Source organism: Loxodonta africana, chromosome 10, assembly GCF_030014295.1.
Source record: "Loxodonta africana isolate mLoxAfr1 chromosome 10, mLoxAfr1.hap2, whole genome shotgun sequence".
NCBI lineage: Eukaryota > Metazoa > Chordata > Mammalia > Proboscidea > Elephantidae > Loxodonta > Loxodonta africana.
In genome coordinates, this window is record NC_087351.1 from 117,521,208 (window position 1) to 117,544,499 (window position 23,292).

At 56.8% G+C, this 23,292-nt stretch overlaps 2 protein-coding genes across 22 annotated transcripts in view; one reads left to right on the top strand and one right to left on the bottom strand.

Moving 5' to 3' along the window:
* KLC1 (kinesin light chain 1) overlaps positions 1-10,948 on the top strand; it is an 87,269-nt gene extending 76,321 nt beyond the window's left edge. For 5 of the 12 annotated variants that reach the window (XM_064293040.1, XM_010588858.3, XM_010588860.3 and 2 more), the window contains 2 exons: positions 3,364-3,433; positions 4,371-7,706. In XM_064293040.1, coding sequence (XP_064149110.1) covers positions 3,364-3,433; positions 4,371-4,436 — 136 coding nt within the window. In that variant the 3' untranslated portion in view covers positions 4,437-7,706. Of the gene's footprint in view, positions 1-3,363; positions 3,434-4,370; positions 7,707-9,945; positions 10,004-10,622 lie in introns of those variants that run through there. The other 7 variants (XM_010588863.2, XM_010588866.2, XM_010588869.2 and 4 more) reach the window with 3 other exon arrangements.
* XRCC3 (X-ray repair cross complementing 3) lies at positions 6,438-23,227 on the bottom strand. Of its 10 annotated transcripts, none has more exons than XM_064293044.1 (9): positions 23,188-23,227; positions 19,058-19,175; positions 18,590-18,658; positions 15,497-15,634; positions 14,461-14,724; positions 14,133-14,345; positions 11,785-11,939; positions 8,819-9,180; positions 6,438-8,742 (listed from the first exon to the last, which is right to left on the bottom strand). In XM_064293044.1, the coding sequence occupies exons 3-9, from the start codon at positions 18,642-18,644 to the stop codon at positions 8,535-8,537; spliced, it is 1,395 nt and encodes a 464-aa protein (XP_064149114.1). In that variant the 5' UTR covers positions 18,645-18,658; positions 19,058-19,175; positions 23,188-23,227; the 3' UTR covers positions 6,438-8,534. The 10 variants fall into 10 exon arrangements, with proteins under 10 accessions (XP_064149114.1, XP_064149115.1, XP_023402372.1 ...); XM_064293045.1 differs by lacking the exon at positions 23,188-23,227 and adding an exon at positions 22,567-22,836; XM_023546604.2 differs by lacking the exons at positions 14,461-14,724; positions 23,188-23,227 and having other exon boundaries at positions 8,819-8,862; positions 8,968-9,180; positions 19,058-22,836.
* Positions 23,228-23,292: the final 65 nt, after the last annotated feature.

Sequence of the window (23,292 nt, forward strand, 5' to 3'; positions counted from 1 at the left end):
TGAGAGATTAAGACTTTTCCCTGACGGCTCCGTGAGGATGGTGAGCTGCTGTGCACTACCGTGTAGCTTCTGTCCCTGTGAAGGAGTGACCAGGGCCCGGCTTGGCCTCCCTCCCGCTCTCTGGATGGTACCGATGGAACTGGGGGATGCACCCTGGCTAGTTGAGGTTCTGGGTGTTTTGAAGCTTTCACAGAGCAAAGCCAATTCTGGCACCAAGTTCATAACACGGACCATACTTCCCATATGAGAGAACTCAGGCTTTCTTTCCATTCCTTTCACGTTTCCTTTTCTTTTTCCCATGATTTAAAAAAAGAAAGAACCGTGTGCGAGCACCCCCCATTGAGATGATAGCACTTGTTCATGGAGCTGGGGCCCTGGGCAAGCCTCCCCTGATGGGAAACACAGGTGCTGGCACACCCGACAGGCATGCTTGCCTGCCCTGACACACACACACTTGCACACGCTGAAATACACCCGATACGCACACTTGGCCCGACTGACACACACCCGACAGGCACACTTGCATACCCTGACTCACCCCGACAGGCACACTTGCACACCCTGACACACACCCGACACACACGCTCACACCCTGACACACGCCCTGACACGCAATACGTACACTCACGCACCCTGACGCACACCCCGACTGACTGGCACATACCTGACAGGCACACTTGCACACCCCAACGGACTCACATAACCTACAGGCACACTGGCACGCCCCAACAGGCAAAGTGACTTTAGAAATTTCACCCCGAAGATGCTTAAAATTGAATAATCTTCCCAAGATGCACTACTTTATCAGTAGACTAGTGGTTCCCAGACTCGAGCATGCATCCGAGTTTTCTGGAGGGTATGCTCAAGCTCACACGCCCGGCCCCTCCCTCTGTTCTGGCCCGTGGCCTGTGCGGCCCTGTAGTTGGGCTTACCAGTGAGCCCTGGTGGCGGTGGTGCTCTGTGGACTTAATTCTAACATTGCTTGCACTACTGAATGTTCGTGAATGTTCTCGAGTGTATAGATTTTTTAGAAAAGTTAATTGGCCAGTTAAATAATACTCGGCCGTCGAGTCAATTCTGACTCACAGTGACCCTATAGGACAGAGTAGGACTGCCCTGTAGAGTTTCCAAGGAGCACCGGGCAGATTCGAGCTGCTGACCTTTTGGTTAGCAGCCGTAGCACTTAACCACTACACCACCAGGGTTTCCAGTTAAATAATAGTATAATTAAATACGGAGTTACGGGTGGTGCACACAGTGAACGCACTCGGCTGCTAACCAAAAGGCTGGCCGTTCGCATTCACCCAGAGGTGCCTTGGAAGAAAGGCCTGGTGAAATTAGTGAGAATTAGCACAGAGCCGACCCCTGGGAGGCGGAAGCCCAGAGCACCTCCGCTTCTCCGCCCTCTCAGATGCCTCCCCCTCCTGCGTGGCGCTGTCTCTGTTTCTATGCCGAGTTTCAGTAATCCGCTGCAAGGCTGCACAGAACTCAGACTGTATTTACGTCATGTGGTGTGGTTCGTTAGTGCAAAGGACGCAGCTCGAGAGTCCCTCGGGGGCTGCACAGAAAGGTGCCCCCAGCGGCGGAGGGCACCAGCCGCCCAGGACTCTGGTCCACAGGAAGCTTCGTGGCCCTAGCGTTCGGGCTTTTACCAGCCTGTGTGTGCACGCGTGACTGGTTACTGACCAGACCGGCTCCTCCGCGTTCATACAAACCTGAGGCGTGGCCAGTGCACCCCGGCTGCGCTGAGGGTCATCTCAGAGCCAGGGCGAAGGCCAAACTGCTTGAGGTGAGGTCACTTTGAGCCCTTAGACATCCCTGGCCTGCTCTGTTACACGTCTAACCCAGACGGTCACTCCCCTCCCCGTACGTTTGTCCATCACCCAGTCACGAGTCAGCATCTTGGTACCATCAGTCCATTGTCATACTGTAGGAGGAGAACTCAGGGTGGCGCCCCTCAGGCCTGCTGTGGACGTCCACCTGACATGGTCAGCTTCCAGAAGTCGTCTCAGCTTTACCCTTTCTGGTATCTAATAAAGTTTAGCTGAGAATATTACTCCCTTGCTCTGAGCCCTCTCGAGGCATTAACAAAACGTGGATTTCCCGTTGATTCCTTCCTTTTATTTCCTGTTATTTATTTTTACCCAGACTTTTCCACCTTGGGAGGGCCGTCAGGTTCAGCTCTGTGCCGCCCTGGATTGCAGGCAGTCCAGCAGGTGCCTCCCCCTTGGTCCCCTCCATCCTCTGGCGCAGTGTCACACAAGTCCAACACTGCACTGTCTTAGCCACTAGAGGGCATTCGCTGCTGTCCACTCCCAAAAAACCAGCCACTGAGATGGCTGTGGAGCGCAGTTCTATGACACACATGGGGCCTCCGGGACAGTGAAATACTCGAGGATGTAGTTGACGTGTGGTTTGGCTTCGTCCTCTCGCATGCTTGGTTCTGGTAGAGGGGACGTGTTCAGAGCCCCAGCGCATCTTTGTGGGATCTGCTGGGATGCTTTCGGGCGAGTTTTATCTCTAGGAGGTATGTAAATTAAGGGCTCTTCTCTTGTTGTAGTTTATTCCCTTCATTTAACAAGGACGTGCTGGTGTCTGCTGTTCACCAGGCGATGGGCTCCTGGTGCTGGTTCATGGCCACGGGTCTGTCCGTGCTAACCCTTGCTCACCTGGCCACCTCCTTACCCCTCACACAGCTATCACAACACTCACTTCTGTGTGTGTGTTCCCATTCCCAACGCTGGTGCTAGTTCAGCTTTTCAGCGTAACCCTTAGCAGTGATTGTTCACTTTCAAAGTTGAGGCGGCTTTCGCCCAAGGGCATCGGTGGTGGCAGTGAGCAGTTGGTGATTATAAGACTATCCGTAATTTACATTTAGGGCAGAGATAAGTTACAGGGTATTTAAAAGTCCACTGTATTTCTGTAGCAGGAAGAAAGCCAGGACGTCTGTTTTTAATTGTGTTTCTAAGTGGAGAAGTGCTGGCTTCTCATTTGTTTTACTAATGACAGATGATTCTTCTACGTTCATAAAGAAAAAGACCTGAGACACAGCATGCATTTATGACCTGGCCTTCACAGTGAGCTGTCTCTCTGACAGGGTCACTTGCAGGCTGAGGCTCCCTTGCTGAGACTTGTCTGGTGACCTGAGGCCAGATGCTCAGCACCCTGCAGGCCAGGTTTTAAGAAGTGAAAAGGTAGTGACGTGTCCATTCTGGAGACAAGCGGGGCTGGGGCTCACTGGGCGGGTGGGGGTCCCCCACGTACACAGTGTGGTAGCAGAGCCTTGGAGGGGCTGCCGCCTTGCTCCAGCGCCTGGTGACGTGGTTCTGACCATTTGTCCTTGCATGTCCGCCGTCACCGTAGCAGCCTGAAGCGTGCCAGTTCTCTGAACGTTCTGACCGTGGGCAGCAAGGCGGCCGGAGACCATTTCCAAGTAAGAGCCCGCCCTCCCTGGTCACCTCCTTCTCTGGGAGCTGGGTAACTGTGATGGCAGACAAATAGCCACGGTAACGATATTTTAGCATTGTGCATCAGGTAGTGCTGTACCTGTTGTGGACAAACGTTTTCTGTGTGCCAACGGTCTTTAAAGACGTCTGACCTCGTTCGGAAGTGAAGTATTCTGATACATAGAATCAGAGCTTGACCGGTGGGTAGTTTGTGTGACTTCAGCCTCTGGGAAATTCAGAACTCACCGTCCAGTCAGGCTGTTCAAAGTGTGACCAACAGTGACTTATACATTGTCACTCTGATGCTAAAATCTTTAGCACTTTGTCAGACGGTCCAAGTCTCACAAAACATGTCACGTTTGTTTCACCTTCAAATTTAAAACTCTTGGCATCAAATTCTCCATCAAAAATGGCCTTTTTGCTTTTCGTTTCTTCTGAATGTTTGGTGTGGCTCCCAGGGGCTGCTGCTCAGAAGCCAGGGCCGGCCCTGACCCCCAGTGCCCATCACCGTGCCCTGTCTGCACCAGGCAGCTCGCATTCACACTGGGGGGCCCTCCCTGACATGTAGGTACAGGGCCTGTGCTGCCCTTCCAGCCCAGGCTGCCTGGATGCCACACCTCGTGAGCCCCCACTTTCCCAGGTGCCCACACCCAGAGACTGAAACGTGTCCCCGTCGCTGAGGGCGGAGGCCCATCTCTGTTACTGTCCTGCCTCTCCCCCGCGGCCCAAGAGGCTGAGAGGTGGAGCGCGCTGGGCGGCCCCCTTGAGCACCCTTGGTGAGGACGACCTTGGTTCTGAAAAGGCTGTAGGTGGTACATCTCCTCATCCGGGGTGCACCTGTCGGTGTTGGGCTTAGGATCACCTGAAGCTTGCCCCTCTGAGGTACCACGTCAAGTGTAATTTTCCGTTTGTTTTTTCATGCAGGAACGAAATAATTGTCTGGCAGACTTGCGAGCTCTGAGTGCCAGCCACACTGACCTGGCTCACTGAGGGTCCAGCCAGAGCTAGATAGACCCCAAGACCAAAGAAGCGCCAAGACCCCCAGCCCTGCCCAGCCCCTTAGTCTGCGTAGGAGCTGCTAACCTAGACCCCCCCACCACTGGACACTGCACCTGTGCTCCCTGGTCTTTGAGCCCCTCTGCAGCCCAGGAGCGCTAGAGCCAGCTAGGGCGTGGTGCCCGGGCAGGGAGCACAGTGGCCGGTGTCTACGCCCGGATCTGGCTGCTGCTCACGGACATGCGCTTTCTGCCATGACACCAAAATCGAGTTTAAATTTTAATGTTCTAATAGGCGATAAGAATCTGGACTCTTAAGCTGTATACCCTTTTAGAATGACAAATCATGATCTGTGGCAGTGACACCTGAAATGTAGACGGAGGTGCTTGGTAAGAGACAGGAGGAAGGAGGCAGCGTCCTGCCGGGCGTCCTCCCGTTTCAGCCTCCGCGGGCACAGAGCTGCTCGATGTGTCCACACGCTGGCGCAGGTTTTTCTCTGCTGGGGGCTCCTCTCTGTTTGTGGAGATGTGTGTTTAACCTTTTAGGAATGTTTTCTCTGTACCGTTAAGTAACACGGCGTGGACTTGGACAGGATGTTTCTGAATCAGCCTTCTAATTATTTCTGTAAGAGCTGCAGGTGAGGGGACAGAGAGAGAGTCACAGGGCAGTCATCCAGGTCACAGCGGTAAAGAGGACCACGAGTGAGGACAAGCTCGAATACTGAGGTCCGTGCTGCTGCCCTGAAGGGGAACCTAAGTCTGAGCTGTGGTCAGTCTACTGAGAAGGCACCAGGGCCTCGTGAAGTGGCTCTTTACTGCACCCAAGCAGGTGGTGCTGCAGCCTCGGGCTTGAGGCGCTGCTTACCTCGCAGGCACTGCTGCGCACGGTGCGTGCTGGCCTGGGGCTCCCGCAGCTCCTCAGTGACCCTCGGGCAGGGCATGGGTCAGGGTGAGGGTGCTGGAGGCAGCAGCACCTGGCGCTTTGCTGTAGCAAGACCAGGTCTTCAGAGGTTCCAGGTAGTTCAGCTGCGTGGGGGCAGGGAGGGGGCGTGAGAAGGTAGCTTCCTTCACGTCGGAAGCTCAGTCTACATACTTGTAGGGACACTGACAAAGTCAGTGGCTTGTGAGAAGACATAAGGAGACCCGGCCCTTGGTGACGCCGTGGCTCTGTGAGGGCTGTATCTTGGAGTGGGTGCTGGGCATGTGTGCGCAGTGACAGCCAGAGCCACCTCCACGTCCCGAGCTTCTGCAGCTGAGAAGCTGATGGGGCATGTGTGAGACCCACTGTCCCTGGAGAGTAAAAATAGGGCTGGGCTGAGGACTTAATCTTCAGCTTCGAGACAGATGAGGACAGACAACTCTGAGCAGTGGCCCTGACCCACCCTGAGGTCTGGCTGGTTCCCCGAGTCACAAGCTGCCTTTGCTACCACTGTGGGACCCCCATGAGACAGCCGTGTTTCAGAAAGGAGGTGTGACTTGGGGTTCCAGTGGACCAGTGTCAGAGAGGGCGTGCTGCATGGTTCCCCGTGGTGTTGGCTCTGAACTTGGGTGGACATGGAAGTGGCCCAGGTTGTAACCTGTTTGCAGTCTGTAATCTAAATGAAAACCTGAGAAGTGGGGACTGGTCGTCCTCCCCTCATGGTCCTTCTCGTGAGGCCCCTTCGCTGAGAGCCACACTGGTTTTTGCATAATTAGGGTACCCTGACTGGATGGACGAAAACAGACGAGCCAGTACAGGTGGGGGTGCTGACGGGGTGTCAGTAGGAAAGCCAATTCTGAGCACAGGGATGCTGACTAGGAGCAGTGCTGTGGGGTAGGGCCGGGACTTGGGGGTGGGGAGTTTCTAGACCCTTCCTGCTGGATCCTGGGCACAGGCTGCGGTGCCCCGCACAGGTGTTTACGATACTGGAGTGAGTGCTCGTTCTTCCGTGTTTACGAGTCAGAATTCTGGAATTTAAAACTCTTCTCATTTCTTTGGTCAGAAAGCTGCTAGGACTGTTAGAAACTCAGAGTTTATGGTAAAGCGTACACATTGCTGAGGATACAGACGTTTACAGAGTCCTGTTGTCATCACTTGCTAGCTACCTTGGAGGGCACGTCGCACTTACGACGCCACCTTCTGGTGGGTTCATACTTGCACTTAGGTTTGAGCAGTGAGCAGACCTGGCAACGCTGTAGAATGGCTCTTAAAAAACCAAAAAACAAAAAATAACCCTGTTGCCATCAAGTTGGTCCTGACTCAGCCACCTGTAGTATTAGGACAGCGCCCCACATGGCGTGGTCAGCAGACTGGACGAGTCACAAAGACGAGAGCTGGTTAGAACTGCTTCCCCAGTAGGGGGGCTGGCGGAGTGCTGGGGAGCTGTATAAAATGATGGGGAATAACACAAAGCAGTCACAGGCATGACCTCCCCGAAGACCTGGCTATGGTTGACCCCCGGGCAGGTGGAGATGATCATGGGAGTCCTGAGGCCAGGAGGCGTCAGTGCCAGCAGGCCTGGCTCCAGGTGCGGCTCCCAGCCCGTCCACCTGCCTGCCACTCCCGGCTCCTCAGGGGCCTCTGCACGTGGCGCGTCTCCCTGGAGGGGCACCCCGCACAGACAGTCTCAGGGACAACCACTGCTGCCAAGATGGCTGTCTGTTGTCTTGGGTAGGGCAGAGTGACTTGTGTGGCCGGGGGCTCCCAGGAGAGTCTTCACTGAATGCTGTCTGGGAACTGGGGTCTTACTTCGCAAACGGTGGTGCGGCTCCTTTACAAAATTACTCAGTTGTTTATATTTAACTACAGAAATAAAGTGCTTACTTCCCATTGTGCAGCCCCTGCGTCTCTGTAGGAAAACTCGTAAGATCCAGACTCAGGGACATTTTCCCATTTTTAGACCGGTGGCTGAGTCTTCTCAGGGTCATAGACCACTTTGAAAACCTGATGGGAATGTTAGACAAACCCTCTGCTCTAGAAAGGTGCAAACCAAACCTCTGTACCATCACAGCCCCCCAGTGACGCCCAGTGCTGGCCGGCCCAGGGTGAGAACTGCTCTGTGCACTTGCCCTGCCCGCGTCACCTGGGCCTCCGAGTCTCGTCACGGAGTGGGGGAGGGCAGCTAAGGTGCGTGACTGTTCTCAGTCTCCTTGTCTGAAGATAGGGTAACAGTTCCTGCTTCCAAAGGGCATTCTGAGGGGGCAGGAACCAGTGGGAGCTGTGCTCGTCGGCAGGTGGTGTGATGGCAGCGTTTTGCACGTCTGTCTGTTGAGGCGTGGACCATCTCAGGCAGCATCGTGAGGCCCCAGGGGGGCAGGGGTACAGTGGGGACCACGAAAGACATGCCTGCTGTGTGGTGGGCTGTCAGATCCCAGAGTCCACGGCCCAGACAAAGCAAGACCACCACACTGAGGGACAGTCACACTCTGCGTCTGGAATCAGACCCCTGACCGGGGTGCAGCAGCCAGTTCTCAGGGCAGTCCTGCCTGAGGGACGCCATGCCAGGCTCTGGGGAGCCGTGAGGACAGCCAGGAGGGCCACTTCTGTTTTAGAGCAAGATTCTCTCTGGACAGCCGATTGGCCTTCCACACACCAGGCCCACAGCCACATCTCCACTGTCCAGCCTGGGCTGGTGGCAAAGGTGACAAATCCCAACTCTTCCTGCCCCTGAAGCCAGGGTCTGCTGCACTCCTGCCTGTTCTCACCAGGACATCCTGGTCTGTTCTGGTGCCCACCCTGCCTCCCGTCTGGGTGCGGCCTGTGTGCAGAGGAGGGGAGGAGGTGCCCCTGGGCTGGTGATGAATACGAAGCTGCTCCCTGTGAGGCCCTTGGAGGTGGAGTTCCCAAAGAACCTGCGTTATGGCTGTAGAGAGCCCCCTGGGGGCTGTAAGCCCTGGTGGACCTCCCTGTCCCCTGCAGGCAGTAGATGGCACTCAGCTCTCGGCTGTGGGGTTGCCCATGTGTCTCTCTCTTCCTTCCTGTGGAGGCGGTGGAGTGGCCTTCAGCACAAGGAGAGGTTGTAACTGGCCCCGAGGGATAGTGGGTCAGGGCTTTAGGTCTTCAGTCCCATGCAGAAAAGTGCATCTCTCAGGACCTGGCTGGGTGGATGCTGCGTCAGCAGGACTCGGTCCCTGGCATTCCCTGCACACCCTCTGCGCCAATGGTGTACAAGCATGAGGTGGGCGGCAGATGGGGTGCAAAGACCACCCGGAGGGTGCGGGCTGGCTCCTCCTTGCCGCGAGCACGCTCAGCTGTCAGCCTCATCAGTAGCTGGTTGGACCAGGCCGTCCCCAGGGCTGGTGAGACCCGCTCGTCCGAGAAACTGAGTCAGAAAGCAGGCTACGGTCACTCACAGAGAACCCAGGGCCCCCCACCGGGCCCCTAGTGTCAGGACTCACCCCTGTGGCCCAGCAGGCCTCTGCTCCTCTGCCACCTCCGTGACCTGGAAGATAAGCCAGGCACCTGAGCCACTGAGGCCATGGCAGAGGACATGCCGCCCCCAGCTCTGCCCGGCCAGGGACCCCAGTGGCGAAGGGTGGGGGTGCACCTGGTTGATGCAGAGCACGGGGCTCTGAAAGGAGCAGCTCAGGTGGCGAAGCGCAGCCCCCAGCGTCTGGAGGTGGCGGGCCCTGGCGGTCAAGGCTTGGCTGTCGAATTCACATCGGAATGGGGCGGCCACCGAGTCTAGCACCACCAGGCGGGCCATGCCACGTGCCAGCAGGATGGGCACCCGCCGGCTCACACATTCCAGCAGAGTGTCCTGGAAGTTGGGGGCCCAGGTGAGGCTGCAGCACTCCACCGAGTGGCCAGCAGCCTCTGGTCCACGGGGACCCTGCACCTACCTTAGGGAAAGGCCTCAATCATGTGAGCTCCAGCTCCTTCCCAGCAGCCCCCCTCTCTGTGCTCAGAGCCACTGCTTCCTTGTGCCACCCACCCACCCACCCAAGTGTGGACGTGGCCACATCACTGACCGCAGCCTGGACTCTCTGTGAGCCTGGCCCCTCCTACAGCTGCCCGCACAGCTGGCCTAGAGTCCGCAGGCTGCCGAGGCCTGGCTCACTGCAGCTCTGGGGGCTCTGCCAGCCATCTTCCTTCAAGGCCTCCCACTACATGAAGTCTGGAGCCCCGCCCGGTCAGACCAAGCAGGGTGGGAGCGGCACTACCTCCTGGTCTCTGAGCATCTTGAGAAGCAAACTGCCGAGGGGTGGAGGCACTGCGGGTGGACAGGCGGCATACCCTGGGGCCACCTGGGCTGCTGGCCTATAGCCTCCTGCCAGGGCCATTAGGGGCAGGCGGGCCACTCTCTAAAAGAGCAAAACTTGGCAGAACCACGTGCTCGGTGAGAGGCCCTGGGCCAGGGACCCCAGGCTCCTGCCTGGGGATGGACCCCACGGTCCCCTGGGGCCAAGGCCCTCCCCCATTCGCAGGACAGGCAGGTTCCCAGCAGCGGACGGCACTTCCTGAGTTTTGGCTGCTCAGTGTCTGGTTCAGCTCCTGAGAGGGCCGTTCTCTGCTTCACCCCCAGGGTGTCTCCAGGGGAAAACGACAGCGGCAGCAGCGGCCTGGAAGACGCTGGCTTTAACGTGAGTACCTCACCAGGCAGGGCACCCGAGTTCACCTGAGCTTGCCCTGGCCATACCTGTATCCGACACAGTGGGCACACTGGGAGATGAGGCAGGCGGTGACCATGCCCATGACCGCAGGGTGGGTGTGACCGTGCCCATGACCGCAGGGTGGGAGGTTACAGCACCCGCTGGCCACAGGGTGGGAGAAACTGTGCCCAGAACCACAGGGTGCAGGTGAACATGCCCACTGGCTGCAGGGTGGGGGGTGACTGTGCCCGCTGGCCGCAGGTGGGGGTCCAGAGCAATCCTGGTGAGAGGCGCTTCCTGTAGAGGACCCCGGGGGCCAAGCTCAGAGACCCTGTGCTGATGAGGAGTCAGGTCACAGGACAGTGGGCACCCTAGGCTTTCTGCTGCAGGAAAACTGGGCCATTACCCCGCGTCACTGTCTCGGCCACGGCAGGGTTAGCCCGTTACAGACGTGGGGGCACTAAGGGAGAGCGGCCTCCCCTGGACCTGCATGCCCAGCCCTCGGCTCCAGGGAGCTCACACCAGCGTTAGCCACTCCCATACCTCTCCTGGCAGAGAACAGAGCAAAGTCAAACCCACCACTGGCCTGACCACTTGTCCTCTCTTCCAGTAACCCTGTCCTGGCCCAGGATGGCACTGTGTATGCATAACTAGGAGTCGGGCCTGTGACCGCCGGGGCGCAGCCACCGCTGAGGCTGGGAGGCCGAGAGCAGGGGCTACAGTGTCGAGGGCCTCTCCTGCATCCACTGCCGCGAGCTTGTCGCTGATCAGCTGGACGCCTCGGGCCAGCCCTCTCCAGGACCCTCAGATGAGGGGCGAAGACGGGCGCTGGGTCAGGGTCCGAGGTGGCCTGTGCCCATGCTCCACCTGCGCTGCGTTGTGTGATACTGTATTTTACTGTACATTTTTTTAAAAATTAAAAGTTTCTATGCCCTAGCCTTCATGTGAAATTCTTGTGACAATTCTCAAATGGTGTGCCCAGGCGCTGGGGACAGGGTGCCGGACTCACCGTACTGTTTTGCCCTCAAACTTCCTGTTTTTCCTTCTAAATTCTCCATTTTTTCTTTTCTTTATCAAACAGCCATCACTCTAATCTGAAAGTCTGACCAGCTCATGCGCAGCCAGACACCCTCCCTGCCACCCCGTCTGTCCATAGGAAAACCAGCTGTTTCCAGCTCCATTGGCCCAGCGTTGTACTCCACAGAGCAGGTGGCCCTCACAGATGGAGGAGGGCAGTGGGCTGGGGGCCTTGGCAGGAGGGGGTCTGCGTGGCCGGACCAGGGCAGCCTCCCACCAGTGAGGAGCCCCTGTGCCCCAACAAGGCTCCATCTGAGACAGCCAGAACACCCAGTGAGGCCACTCCCCCAGGACAGGAGCCCAGAGCGCAGCCACCTCCCTGGACATGGTGTCCTTTCTGGGGCCTCCACCACGGCGGGGTCTGGGTGGGGATGAAAGGTGGGGGCAGGGAGCTTGCGCAGCCCTGGCCTTTCTGTGGGGCAAGAGGCTCATCTGGGTGTGGGGAAGCGTGTCTTAGGCCCTGGTGCCCAGGGGACCCTGCTGCCCCTCCCAATGCCTCTGCGCCTCTGCCCCCTACTGCCCCCCCCCAGCACCTCTGTCCCCACTGCCCCTGGGGACAGGCTGCCAAGTCACACATGGGGCACCCAGTTTCACGGGAACGTCAGACTGGCGCTGATGTCACTTTGCAGACGTCACGTTGGTGCTGGTGACCTGGGCAGCCCCGCGTGGTGGGCAGACTCGCAGGGGACACTCACCACATCAGCCGCGTGCTCGATGAAGATCTGGTCCCCAAACCTGACCTTGCTCAGCAGCTCCCCCGGGACGCCGGCCCGCAGCCGTGGCTGGTGTGTGATTAGCTGCTGCAGCCGCCTGTCTGGGAAGACGTCCTCCGTGCAGATGTAGACAGCCCCTGGGGGGACGGACTTGCTGACCCGCGCAGACACCCCTGATCAGGTGTCTCGTTCTGCCCCTCACTGTCCTACACTTCATCTGGGGCCCCCAGTTCTCACGCTTCCATGCTCCAAAGGGTTCCCCTGTCTAGCCCCATCTGGCACGTTGTCCTGGGGGGTAAGAGCTGCCCTGACAGCCATGTTCCTGTGGGGCCGGCTCCTTTCCTGGCTGGCCCTCCAGACGTGGCTGACCCATCAGGAGGCCCCTTGGTCCTCAAACCTGCTGGTCAGCACTGCTGTGTCCCTGCTGGCCAGAGGGCTGGCCTGGAGGATCTGGGATCAAACCAACGTCTGCATGAGGCCTGGCCCCATGTGTCCCCTCCAGTGCCCTCTGTCCCATCGGCCATCTGTCAGGCAGCACTGTGTCCCTGAGGCTTGGGTGGAACGGCAGCAAGGGGCCAAGGGTGGCAGGGGCGGTTCGGGCGGCCTGGTCCCCTGGAAAAGGTGGACGGCAGGTGCTTGGCTGAGCTGTTGCAGGGGGTGCAGGCTGCCTCCCTGGCTCCTCATAGCCACTCCGTGTTGTGTCAGCTGACAACCCTATTTACAAGGCTGCGTCCCCATCCACCCAGTCAGACGAGGCTGGGTTAGAGCTGCCCCCACCAAGGACTGGCCAGTGGGGGTGCTGGGCACCACCGGGAAGGCTGGGCCAGGTGTGGGGGGACTGCAATGCCAAGTGCCTGTCTGTGTGAGCAGACCCCGGGGTCCTCCCCCACTTTTTGTCAGGAGCCCCACCTCTTCCCTAGAGCCATCGCCAGTATACACGGCACATGCCAGATGCAGGGGTCAGCGGGGTGCAGAGGACCAGCATGGAGGACATGCAGCTTCAGGGGGCACACAGGTGGGGTCCCAAACCCGGGGCTCCCCAGGGCGCCTGGGGCTGGTTTTGGGGCCACCAGCTCCCTGTGGCTGGCTGGAGTTGGTGATAAACGCAGGAAGCAGTGCCAAGCCTGGTGAGGGGGAGGCCTGACTGGGTCCAGGGCTCTGCTCCGTGGGGCCCCCGTCTGGGAAGCAACTTGGGCTGGGGGCTGGAGGTGAACTTTAGCTAGTGAGGCGACGGGAATCGCACTTCACAACCACTGAAGTTGGCAAAAACCATGGAACAGCCGAGCACCAGGCTCGCTGGTCGACCCTCCACATTGTAGGGGCACCTTGAATTTTAACACTCGAGAGGCCCAGCCGCCGGAAACCTCCCTGTGGTGAAGGAAGCCTCCTCATGCTATCAATCCTGGGAGACCACAGAGCCCCGCAGGAGGCGGGCCAGACACCCCAGGAAACACGCTGCAGGTGGTCACAGCCTCAGGCTCACCCGAGCCCCCTTCCCCAGAGAAGAAAGTTAACCATCTTTTGTCTAAAGTTTCTGGCTCTGTGGACTGAATGGTTTGTAGGTGAGTGCTGGAGCTGCGTGTGTGTGAGCACGTGTGAGTGCGGGTAGGTGCCTGTGTGGATGCGCTGGGCACGCAAGCATGTGTGGGTCATGTGTGTGCGTGGGTGCTTGTGTGTGTGTGTAGGGGTGTGCACGGATGTGTGCACAGGTGTGTGCGTGGGTACCCGTGTGCCTTCGTGTAGGTGTGTGGTACCTGTGTGTGCATATGTGTAGGTGCGAGCGTGGGTACCTGTGTGTGCATGTAGGTGCGAGCGTGGGTACCTGTGTGCATGTGTAGGTGCGAGCGTGGGTACCTGTGTGTGTGTAGGTGCGAGCGTGGGTACCTGTGTGCATGTGTGGGTACCTGTGTATGTGTCTAGGTACGTGTGTGGGTGCACACATGTACAACTCAGCTTGTGTACATGCTGCAATCCCACGGGTCAACCCCATGTGCCCGCCTGAGTGGATGTCTGCCCCTTTGTGCTGTGGTGACAGCCTCCACTGGCTCCCTGGACAGGGAGAGACCTGGTCAGTGGGAGGTCAGTGTCCTGAAGACAGACCTCACCAGCCCCGGCTTCTGAAAGGCCCTGGCTCTGTGCCTGGCCTCCTCCCCAACTGCAGGGGAAGGAGAAAGATGGGGATCGTTGAATATGGCCCCCTAGTATTAACCACTACCTCAACCCTCATGGGAAGAATCCCAAGGACAGGGCAGGTGTGCTGGGACCCCTGGAAGCCACTGGGTCAGGACCGCCTACCCTCACCCCCTGAGGAGGAAGGAGCAGGCACTCACCGGCCTCCAGGCCACCATGCTGCTGTGGGAGCTGCACGGCCAGGCAGAGCTGTAGGGCCAACTGGGTCTTGCCAGCAGAGCTGCATCCGGCCAGCTCGGTGATGCCATCGAGGGGCAGGCCACCGCGGAGCAGGCGGTCCAGCACAGGGCAGCCCAGGCTCAGGCGCTGGTGCTGCACAGGAAACCGCGCCCTCTGCTGGTACAGCTGGAGTGCTGCGGGTGACAGGGGGCGTCAGGTGCCACTGGACCCTGCTGTGAGCCCGGCTGGTGAGGGGATGTGGGGGAGATGCCCCGGGGAAGCACGGCCCTGTGCACAGAGATAGCCCACCTGGACCCGCACGGCTGGAGGACTCCCCAGAAACCCTCACACACTGTACAACTGGATGCTCTTCTGAGAAATGAGGCTCCCCAGTGCCAGGAGGGGCTGCTGGGAAGAGGCCCTGGGGATCCCCAGACGGCGGGTGGCTGGGTGGCCTAGGTGAGGTGTAGAGCGGGGCCGGGGGGTGGCACTCTGACAGTCTCACCCTCTGCTGCCGCCGTCGTGGGCGCGGTTGAGCGGGCTTTAAGGGACATTGCAACCCTGGCGTGCAACCTAGTGACTTAGAAGACAGACACTCAGCAAGAGCCCTGCCGTCCACCCTGGAGAACCCACGAGCCCTGTGTGATCGGCAGCCTGGGTGCCTCAGACCCACAGCCACCCTGTCAGTGCTGCTTCCATGGGCCAGGGTGCAGCACCAGGGCTCCCCTGGACTTGAATAAGTGGGGTCATGGTATATGGATGCAGGCCCACGTGGACACACGTGCATGCACACGTATCCAGACGCATGCACCTCTGCTACTTAGCAGTCTGGCAGACTGTTCTAGAAGGACTGAGAGGACAGAGCCTCCTCTTGTTCAGCCACCACACCGTGGGGCTGTGAGGTCACAGGTGAGGCTGGCAGAGTCCTCGGTGAGCCACCCTGGGCGGGGAGAATGAGCCTCACTCCACGTGGACACCTCCTCGGGCTGCCCCCAGCACTGCTCTGCCCAGTGGGTGAGCCACAGGCATCTGAGCGTGACTCTAGTAGTCCAAGGGTCCTATGGATGGCGAGCACCTACAGCGGGGCCAGACAGCCAGCCCCTTCCCCTCCACTGCAGGCCAAGGCCCAGAGAGGAACCGGGGTTTCTGCCCATGGTGGTGGGGCCTGGTAGATTCTCACCCCCCGTTCTGTTACGTGCAGGGCCTGGGGGGCACCCACAGGAGCCCTGTGATGGTGGGGAAGGTGGGGGGATGGGGACCGGCACACATACCCCATGATGGTGGAGAGGGTGCAGAGGACAGCACCCACAGGAGCGCTGGGCCCTGGCCGAGCGGCCAAGCCTACCTGTGAAGACACCACTTCCCCGGAGCCCCAGGGAGGCCGCCTGCAGCACACGCCGGGCATCGATGCCAGAGAGCCCAGTCAGCCGTTGCAGGTCTGGTCCAGACAGACGCAGGACTTCCCTTGCCGACTGTAGCTTGGCTGAAAGCAGAAAGAAGCGACATGGGAGGCCAGCCACTCAGCAGAGGCACACAGCAACGATGGGGGGGCAGGGGGGTTGCTTTCTTAGCTACAAACATTGGCCCTGTCAACGTTTCTACGTGCATGACTCAGTAACACATCACACTCATTGAGCATCATCACTGTCTGTCCCCAATTTGTCTCCACCCTTCACTGAGGCTCAGCACTCCATAAGCAGTGATGCCCCTTCCCCATCCCACCTGCAGGAGGGGCCGGGTCAAGTATGACCGGCAGCACCTTTGAAACCTGGCTACAAGACGCGCTGAGTGGGGGGCAGGCTGGCTCACCTGGGACACCTGCAACCTTGTCGGCAGCGGTGGAGGCCAGAGGCCAGGCTGGTACCTATCCATGATGACAGCGCCCAACTACCTGCAGGCCTGCTGGACACAGCCGGCCAGAAAGAGGGCCTGCAGGGGTGCTGCTGGGCAAATACAAATGGGGGTGCTCCACCCGCAGGCCTGCACCCCAGACACAGTTAAAGGGCTAGCCCAGGGCCGAGAGGCTGGGCTGCTGTAGGTGGGGGCTGGGAGACAAAGCCCAGAAATGCAAACAAACACTAACTTACAAACACCAGCAAGACTACCCTTGGAGACATTATGCGGTGAATGGTAACTTCCCAAAAGAAATGTTGAAGTCCTAACCCCTATACCTGAGAGTGTGACCCTGTGTGGAAACAGGGTCTTCGCAGATGTTATCAGGTTAACATGAGGTCACGATGGATTCAAAAAAAAAAAAAAAAAAAACCCATTGCCGTTGAGTTGATTCCAACTCATAGCGACCCTATATGACAAAGTACAACTGCCCCATAGAGTTCCCAAGGAGCGCCTGGTGGATTTAAACTGCTGACCTTTTGTTTAGCAGCTGTAGCACTCAACCATTACACCACCAGGGTCTCCTCACACTGGACAGGGGGTCCTAATCCCATCTAAATGGGTCTTTATAAAAAGCCGTGCGAAGATGAGCCCGGGGCCACCAGAAACCGGAGACAAGAAAGGGTTCTCCACGGAGATGCTGGGGGGGCGGAGGGGCAGGCCCTGCTGGCACCCTGAACTTGTGCTTCTGGCCTCCAGAGCAGCGAGGGCATCAATTCCTGTTGCTGGGAGCCGCCCACTTTGTGCTGGTGCATTACTGCAGCCCTAGGAAGCTCATGCAGGCGTAAAGAGAAAACCACAGGCTGGCATCAAAGCGGACAGCAGCGGCAGCTGGCAGTACCCGGGTGGGAAGGATGAAATGATTAGACAATGGGGGGAATAAAGCCTCTGAGGATTTTATTTTTGGGAGGAGGGTAAATAAATTAATTCTAGGCTTGGATAAGTACATTACTTCTAAACTAGTAGAAAGAAAAAATACACTAAAAATATGCTCAACCAATCCAAAAAAAGGAAAACAAGAACACAGACACAGGATAAGCAGCTCAGCACAATATGGGATATTTAAACCCACATCACAAGTAATTCCATGAGCACATACCCACTAAATGCTTTAGTTAAAAGACAATCGTCAGATAAATGTAAGGAAAAAACAAAACTACTGATACGCTCTTTAAAAAGATGCAAGATCACCTCCACGAACAGCCGCCTCCTTGGCCATGAGCCCAGAACTGGGTGGCGCCCGGCTGCCATTCCTGAACATTTTGGTCAAAGATTCCATAGAAGAATCCTGATCAAGAGGGGGAAAATGCAGAAGAGAATTTCAAATTCTCATAGACTCCTGACATTCTGGAGCCATGAAGGTTGGACGAACCCCTGAAACGACTGCCAGGAGATAATCTTTAAACCTTAAGCCAGAAATATCCCCTGAAGTCTTCTTCAAACTAGGGTGCTGAACGGGTTTGAAAGGGTTCAGTCATGGCTGGCAAAAACCCAGGCAGCGTACGCCATCCTCCCTTCTAAGGAGTGTTCTGGCTGCACTTCTTCCAAGACAGATTTATTCAGCAGTCTGTGGTACATTCAATATTTTTTGCCAACACCGCAATTCAAAGGCGTCAATTCTTCTCAGGTCTTCCTTATTCATTGTCCAGCTTTCGCATGCGTGAGGCGAGTGAAAATGCCATGGCTTGGGTCAGGTACACCTTAGTCCTTGAAATGACATCTTTGCTTTTTAACACTATAGAGAGGTCTTTTGCAGCAGATTTGCCCGACGTAGTACGTGTATAACCGATAGCACCAGTAAATCAAACATACAACAGGAACCCAGATGTGAATACAGAAAAAGCCTGCTAAAAACCCTCAAAAGTAGGAAGCAATTTTGTTTCAGTCTTTAGATGACATGCATGTATCACCTTGATAAAAATACACAAATATTTTTACATTTTAATATTTATATTGTATTTACGCTTACGTATCTCTATACGTATGTGCCTGGCGATTGACTCTCATGATGATTACTGCCTAGGAAACTCTATGGGTCAGTTCTACTGTCTGTCCTATAGGGTTGCTATATGTGTTGAAATCGATTCGACGGCACACAAGGCACATAAATATGGAGTCTCTGGGTGGCGCAAACGGTGAAGTGCTCGGCTGTTATCTGAAAAGGTGGAGGTTTGAGGTCCACCCAGAGGAGCCATGGAGGAAAGGTTTGACGATCTAGTTCTGAAAAATCAGGCATTGTAAACCCTACAGAGCACAGGTGTACTCTGACACACGTGAGGTTGCCGTGAATTGGAAGCAACTTGATGGCGACCGATTTTTTACACATAAACATATATGTTTATATATTTTTGAAAAAGCCCTTTCAGTTAAAGAAAAAAGGCAGCACCAATGCAGATGCCTGAGTCAAATGTCTTTTAGGAAAGTCAGCAAAGGGAAGGAGGCTGCGTGGACACCAGGGTTCCACTGGACTTGCCCGATACACAGTGTATATGTGTAAGATACACACGCTTTACCCAGCACACGCGTGTCATGTACACATACATACCCTTCTTAACTGCTGCAACAATTCTTGGGTTCAGGTCCAGCTGATCCACATCCATTTCTCAGTGGCTGTCTGTGGAGCAGAACAATCTCCTAGGACAGGGGGAACGCAGACATGGCTCGCCCGCCTCGGGCCCCTTGTGGGCGGCCGCGCGTGTCAAGAAGTCATGGTGGCTCGTGGCACTGACGTGAGCCCATCGAGGCATGACAAATCTCTCTTCACCCAGAGGTTTGAAGAGCAAACCAAGAATGCCGCTCGCCCCGAGTCGGCCACGGTGCTGCCAGAGCGTCCCCGTTTAAGCATCCTGTGGTCACTTAGAAACCTGGACGCAATCCACACATTTATGCATTCGAAAAACACCCCTCACACCCCAAAGGAGAACAGTGCCAGATGGCTGTAACACTTTGTCCTCCGTAGAAAGTGCCAGAAGTAATCATGTTCTCACCAGGGCAGCAGCAGCCCCAGACTCACCTCTTCTGGGTGTGCGTGGGGCGCTTTATCCGATCCGTGATCCACGCGTTTTGGACTCTTGACTGCAGTATCTTCTGAGTCGTTCAGTTTACTTCTCCCTAAATGTCCCCCTGGGGTCCTGGAGAGAGTGGGGAGGGGGTTTTGACTTTGCAGGACATTTGGGGAAGGAACCCTTAGTGTCATGGATTGAATTGTGTCCCCCCAAAATATATGTCAACTTGGTTAGACCATGATTCCCAGTATTGTGTGGCTGGCCTCCTTTTTCTATTGTAATTTTATGTTGAGAGGATTAGGGTGGGATTGTAACACCACCCTTACTCAGGTCACCTCCCTGACCAAGGCGAAAGGAGTTTCCCTGGGGTGTGGACCGTACCACCTTTTCTCTCTCAAGAGATGAAAGGAAAGCAAGCAGAGAGTGGGGGACCTCATACCACCAAGAAAGCAACACCAGGAGCAGAGCGCATCCTTTGGACAGGGGGTCCCTGCACCTCAGAAGCTCCTCGACCGGCAAACTTGAGGACAAGGACGTTCCTCCAGAGCCGACAGAGAACGCCTTCCCCTGGAGCTGACACCCTTAATTTGGACTTAGCCTCATAAACTGTCAGAAAATAAACTTTCTTAGTCAGAGCCATCCACTTGTGGTATTTCTGTTACAGCGGCACTAGGTGACTAAGACACTTAGTGACTCTCAGTCAAAGCTGCCTCAGGCTGGGCCTAGCGAGGCCCCAGGGGCTGTGCCTCCAAGCCCCCCAGGTCCTCCACTTGGCGGGGGGCTAGCATGTGGGTGGACCCCCTGGAAGGGGAGCAGCAGCCCTTCCGTGGCCTGAACCCTCAGTGTGGCGGGAAGCACAAGAGGCCATGTCACTCAAGACGGCAAAGCTGGACACCCCCTCTGCCCATAGCTGCCCGGCCCCCAGCCTGGGCCAGACAAGTCCTTTCAAGGAGCCATTCTGCATTCCCCTCACCACCTCCCAAACCTCGGGGCCAAGGACAGAGGGTGTGTGCAGGAACACTGAGGCCAGCAGCAGCTGCAGCCAGACTCAGGTCAAGGTCCCGAAGCAAGGCTGTTCTGTCAGTAACTTGCAGAGTTCCGCGACCCTGGCTCAAAGGTACATTCTGGAACTGTGGGCTTGAGGAGACTTTTCCTTGCAATACTCAGAAGATAAGCTTGGACAATGTTACATTGTTTCTGACACGCCAACAACCAGGCTACTACTGGGATGGCACCCTCACATCCTCCACTCTGCTCAAGAGAGGAGCCAAAAGCAGGATCAGGTCACAGAGGCCCAGCCCCTGGGAGCACCCAGATGCCCAGGCCCGGCCTGGCATGCTCCAGGTCCAAAGCTGGGCCGGACAGTTGGGGAAAGGGCCCCTCAGGGTCAGGAGATTGCAGAGGGGGCCTCCTGGGCAGACAGCTTTCCTCTAACCACATGCCTGCGCTGTGCTGCGCTGCTGTGGGGAACGCTGGCCTTTGAGGCTTCACCTCCCGCTTGGTCACCTGGGTCCTGGGCCCACAGCCTGTCAGTTTCTGAGCCAGCTGGTGGTTTCCCAAGAAGGGGGGACAGAAAGATGTCCCCAGCAGGACAAGTGTCGCCTCCAGAAGCATCAACTTGTCAAAGGAATGGTAACGTGGCTTGCTAGCTTCAAGCAGCCATCATTTCCAGCATGTGGGATCATGGAAGCCCCGACAAGGGGAGAGGGCCTGGGGGTGAGCTTGGGCGGCAGAAGACCACAGGGCGTATGGCAGCAGGGCAGCGCTGGGGGGCTCCGGGGAGCAGGACCCAGCAGAATACAGGTACTGGAGTTCCTAACTCTGGAGGACTGAATGCAGAGTGCACCCCTCTCTCCCCTGGGCTTACGGAGGGCTCCTGAGCAGCAAGGCAGACTCAGCTCTGGGGTGACCAAGCAGCTCCATGTGGGCCACATGTGGCCGAGAATGGGTTGGGGCTGGCAGAGGGCGGCCAGCACAGGAAATGGAAACCAACTCTGATTCAAGGAAGCAGGCAGGAAGCCCAGGAAGCCCAGGAACCCCAGGGTGACTGCAACATGTCACACTGTGTGAGCACCCCAGACACTGGTGTCCCTGTCCTCCCGCCTCCCACGAGGAGCCTGTCCTGAGGAGGCCGGGAGGAACTGAGAGAGTTGTCCTGCCGTAAAGAAGGGAGATTTTGCCTATATGCTTCTTGACCCCAAATTATACCCTTATTTCCTTAATAAACCATTTAACTATAAATAACACTTAAATGCATTGTCATGTGTTAACTGTGCTCATGAGAAATCTGTACATGGATCAAGAGGCAGTCATTCAAACAGAAAAAGGGATACCACATGGTTTAAAGTCAGGAAAGGTGTGCATCAGGGCTGTGTCCTTTCACCATACCTATTCAATTTGTATGCTGAGCAAATAACCCGAAAAACTGGGCTATATGAAAAAAAATGGGGCGACAAAATTGAAGAAAGACTCATAAACAACCTGCGTTATGCAAATCATACAACCTTGCTTGCTAAAAGTGAAGAGGACTTGAAGTGCTTACTAATGAAGATCAAAGACCACAGCCTTCATCATGGATTACACCTCAACATAAAGAAAACAAAAATTCTCACAACTGCAGCAATAAGGAACATCATGATAAATGGAGAAAATATTAAAGTTTGTCAAGGATTTCATTTTACTTGGATCCATAATCAACATCCATAGATGGAGCAGTCAAGAAATCAAAAGACGCCCTGCATTGGGTAAATCTGCTGCAAAGGACATCTTTAAAGTGTTGATGTCACCTTGAAGACTAAGCTGCACCTGACCCAAGCCAGGGTATTTTCAATCACATCATATGCATATGAAAGCTGGACAATGAATAAGGAAGAGCCAAGAAGAATTGATGCCTTTGAATTGTGATGCTGGTGAAGAATACTGAATATACAACGGACTGCCAAAAGAATGAACAAATCTGTCTGGCAAGAAGTACAACCAGAATGCTCCTTAGGGGCAAGGATGGCAAGACTACGTCTCACATACTTTGGACATGTTATTAGGAGGGATCAGTCCCTGGAGAAGGACGCGCTTGGTAACGTAGATGGTCAGCGAAAAAGAGGAAGACCCTCAAAAAGACAGATTGACACAGTGGCTGCAGCAGTGGGTTCAAGCGTAACAACAACTGTGAGGATGGCGCAGGACCGGGCAGTGTTTCCTTCTGCTGTACACAGGGTCGCTGCAAGTCAGAACGGACCTGACAGCACCTAACAACAGCGGTCTCTAAGTTCTGTGCAGCTATTGCAACGGGCTGTTGAGCCCAGGAGGGGGTGCCGTGGTACAGAGGGCTGGAGACTGGAGGTGTGTCGACCTCCAGCTCACGGGAATCAGCCTCGGGCTGCCCTGGATTCACACTCTCTCCCTCAAGTTAGATTCTGAGGCTACCATCACTACGTGGATTTCCCAGCAGGGTCATGCAGCTCCACCAACCTCTCCCCAAAACCACCAAAAACAATGATAAAGCATCAAGCGCAAACACCTGTTAAACCTGTAGTGTGTTCGAGAACCTGTTCTAGGCACCTGAGGTCCATGAACTCATTCACACCTCAGCAGGACGCTATGATGCCCCTTCTGCTAAGAGGGAAGGAAGCACCGAGCGTGAGCTTAGGTCACACAGCCGGTGCGTGGGGGCCGAGGCTTCCGGCGGCTTGACAGCACCTGGTGGGTGTCAGCGGCCTCCCGCTGGGGCGCCAAGCCCCGGGGGCTGCTGGTCTCCGCGTCCTGCGGCTCTGCTGCCCCAGGGGCTGGCCTGCGGGGAGGGGCGTCCCACCCCCGCGGAGCCGTCTCAGGACTTGGTTTCCTTCCCGCCCCCTGCCCAGAACGGGCTCTGAGCCTCCGGGCCCCCGGGCCCCTCCGCCGTCTCCTCCCCGCCTGGCGGCCACCACTCGGGTTTCTCCACGGCTGCGCGCCCCTGGGCGCCCAGGGCCCGGCTGAGCCCGCCCCTCAACGTCCCGCCCGTCAGTGAGCGCCGGGCCTCGGGTCCAGCGGGCGGGCCGTGCGGTCGGGGCGGCAGACACGGAGCCGGGCCCCCGCGCCCCGCACCCCGCACCTCAGCCTCCCCTCCGGCCCCGGCCCGCGCCCGCCATTCCGCCGCGCTCACCTCCTCGCGCTCCGCGCTGCTCTTCGCGTCGTCCCGCCCACCGCCGCTCCGCCCTCCGCAGCTGCCTCTCCCAATGAGCGCCGGGCGCCCGTACCGCCTGCACCA

Bases quoted from the DNA above. Each gene is read 5' to 3' on its own strand.
- XRCC3 (XM_064293041.1), bottom strand. From the start codon at position 14,938: ATGCACGTGTGTCCACGTGGGCCTGCATCCATATACCATGACCCCACT. The intron at 11,940-14,132 runs GTGAGTGCCTGC...CCGTCCCCCCAG, and splicing joins GCATGGTGGCCTGGAGGCCG to GGGCTGTCTACATCTGCACG. The intron at 8,743-8,818 runs GTGAGTCCTGAC...TTTCTGACTCAG, and splicing joins AGGCCTGCTGGGCCACAGGG to TTTCTCGGACGAGCGGGTCT.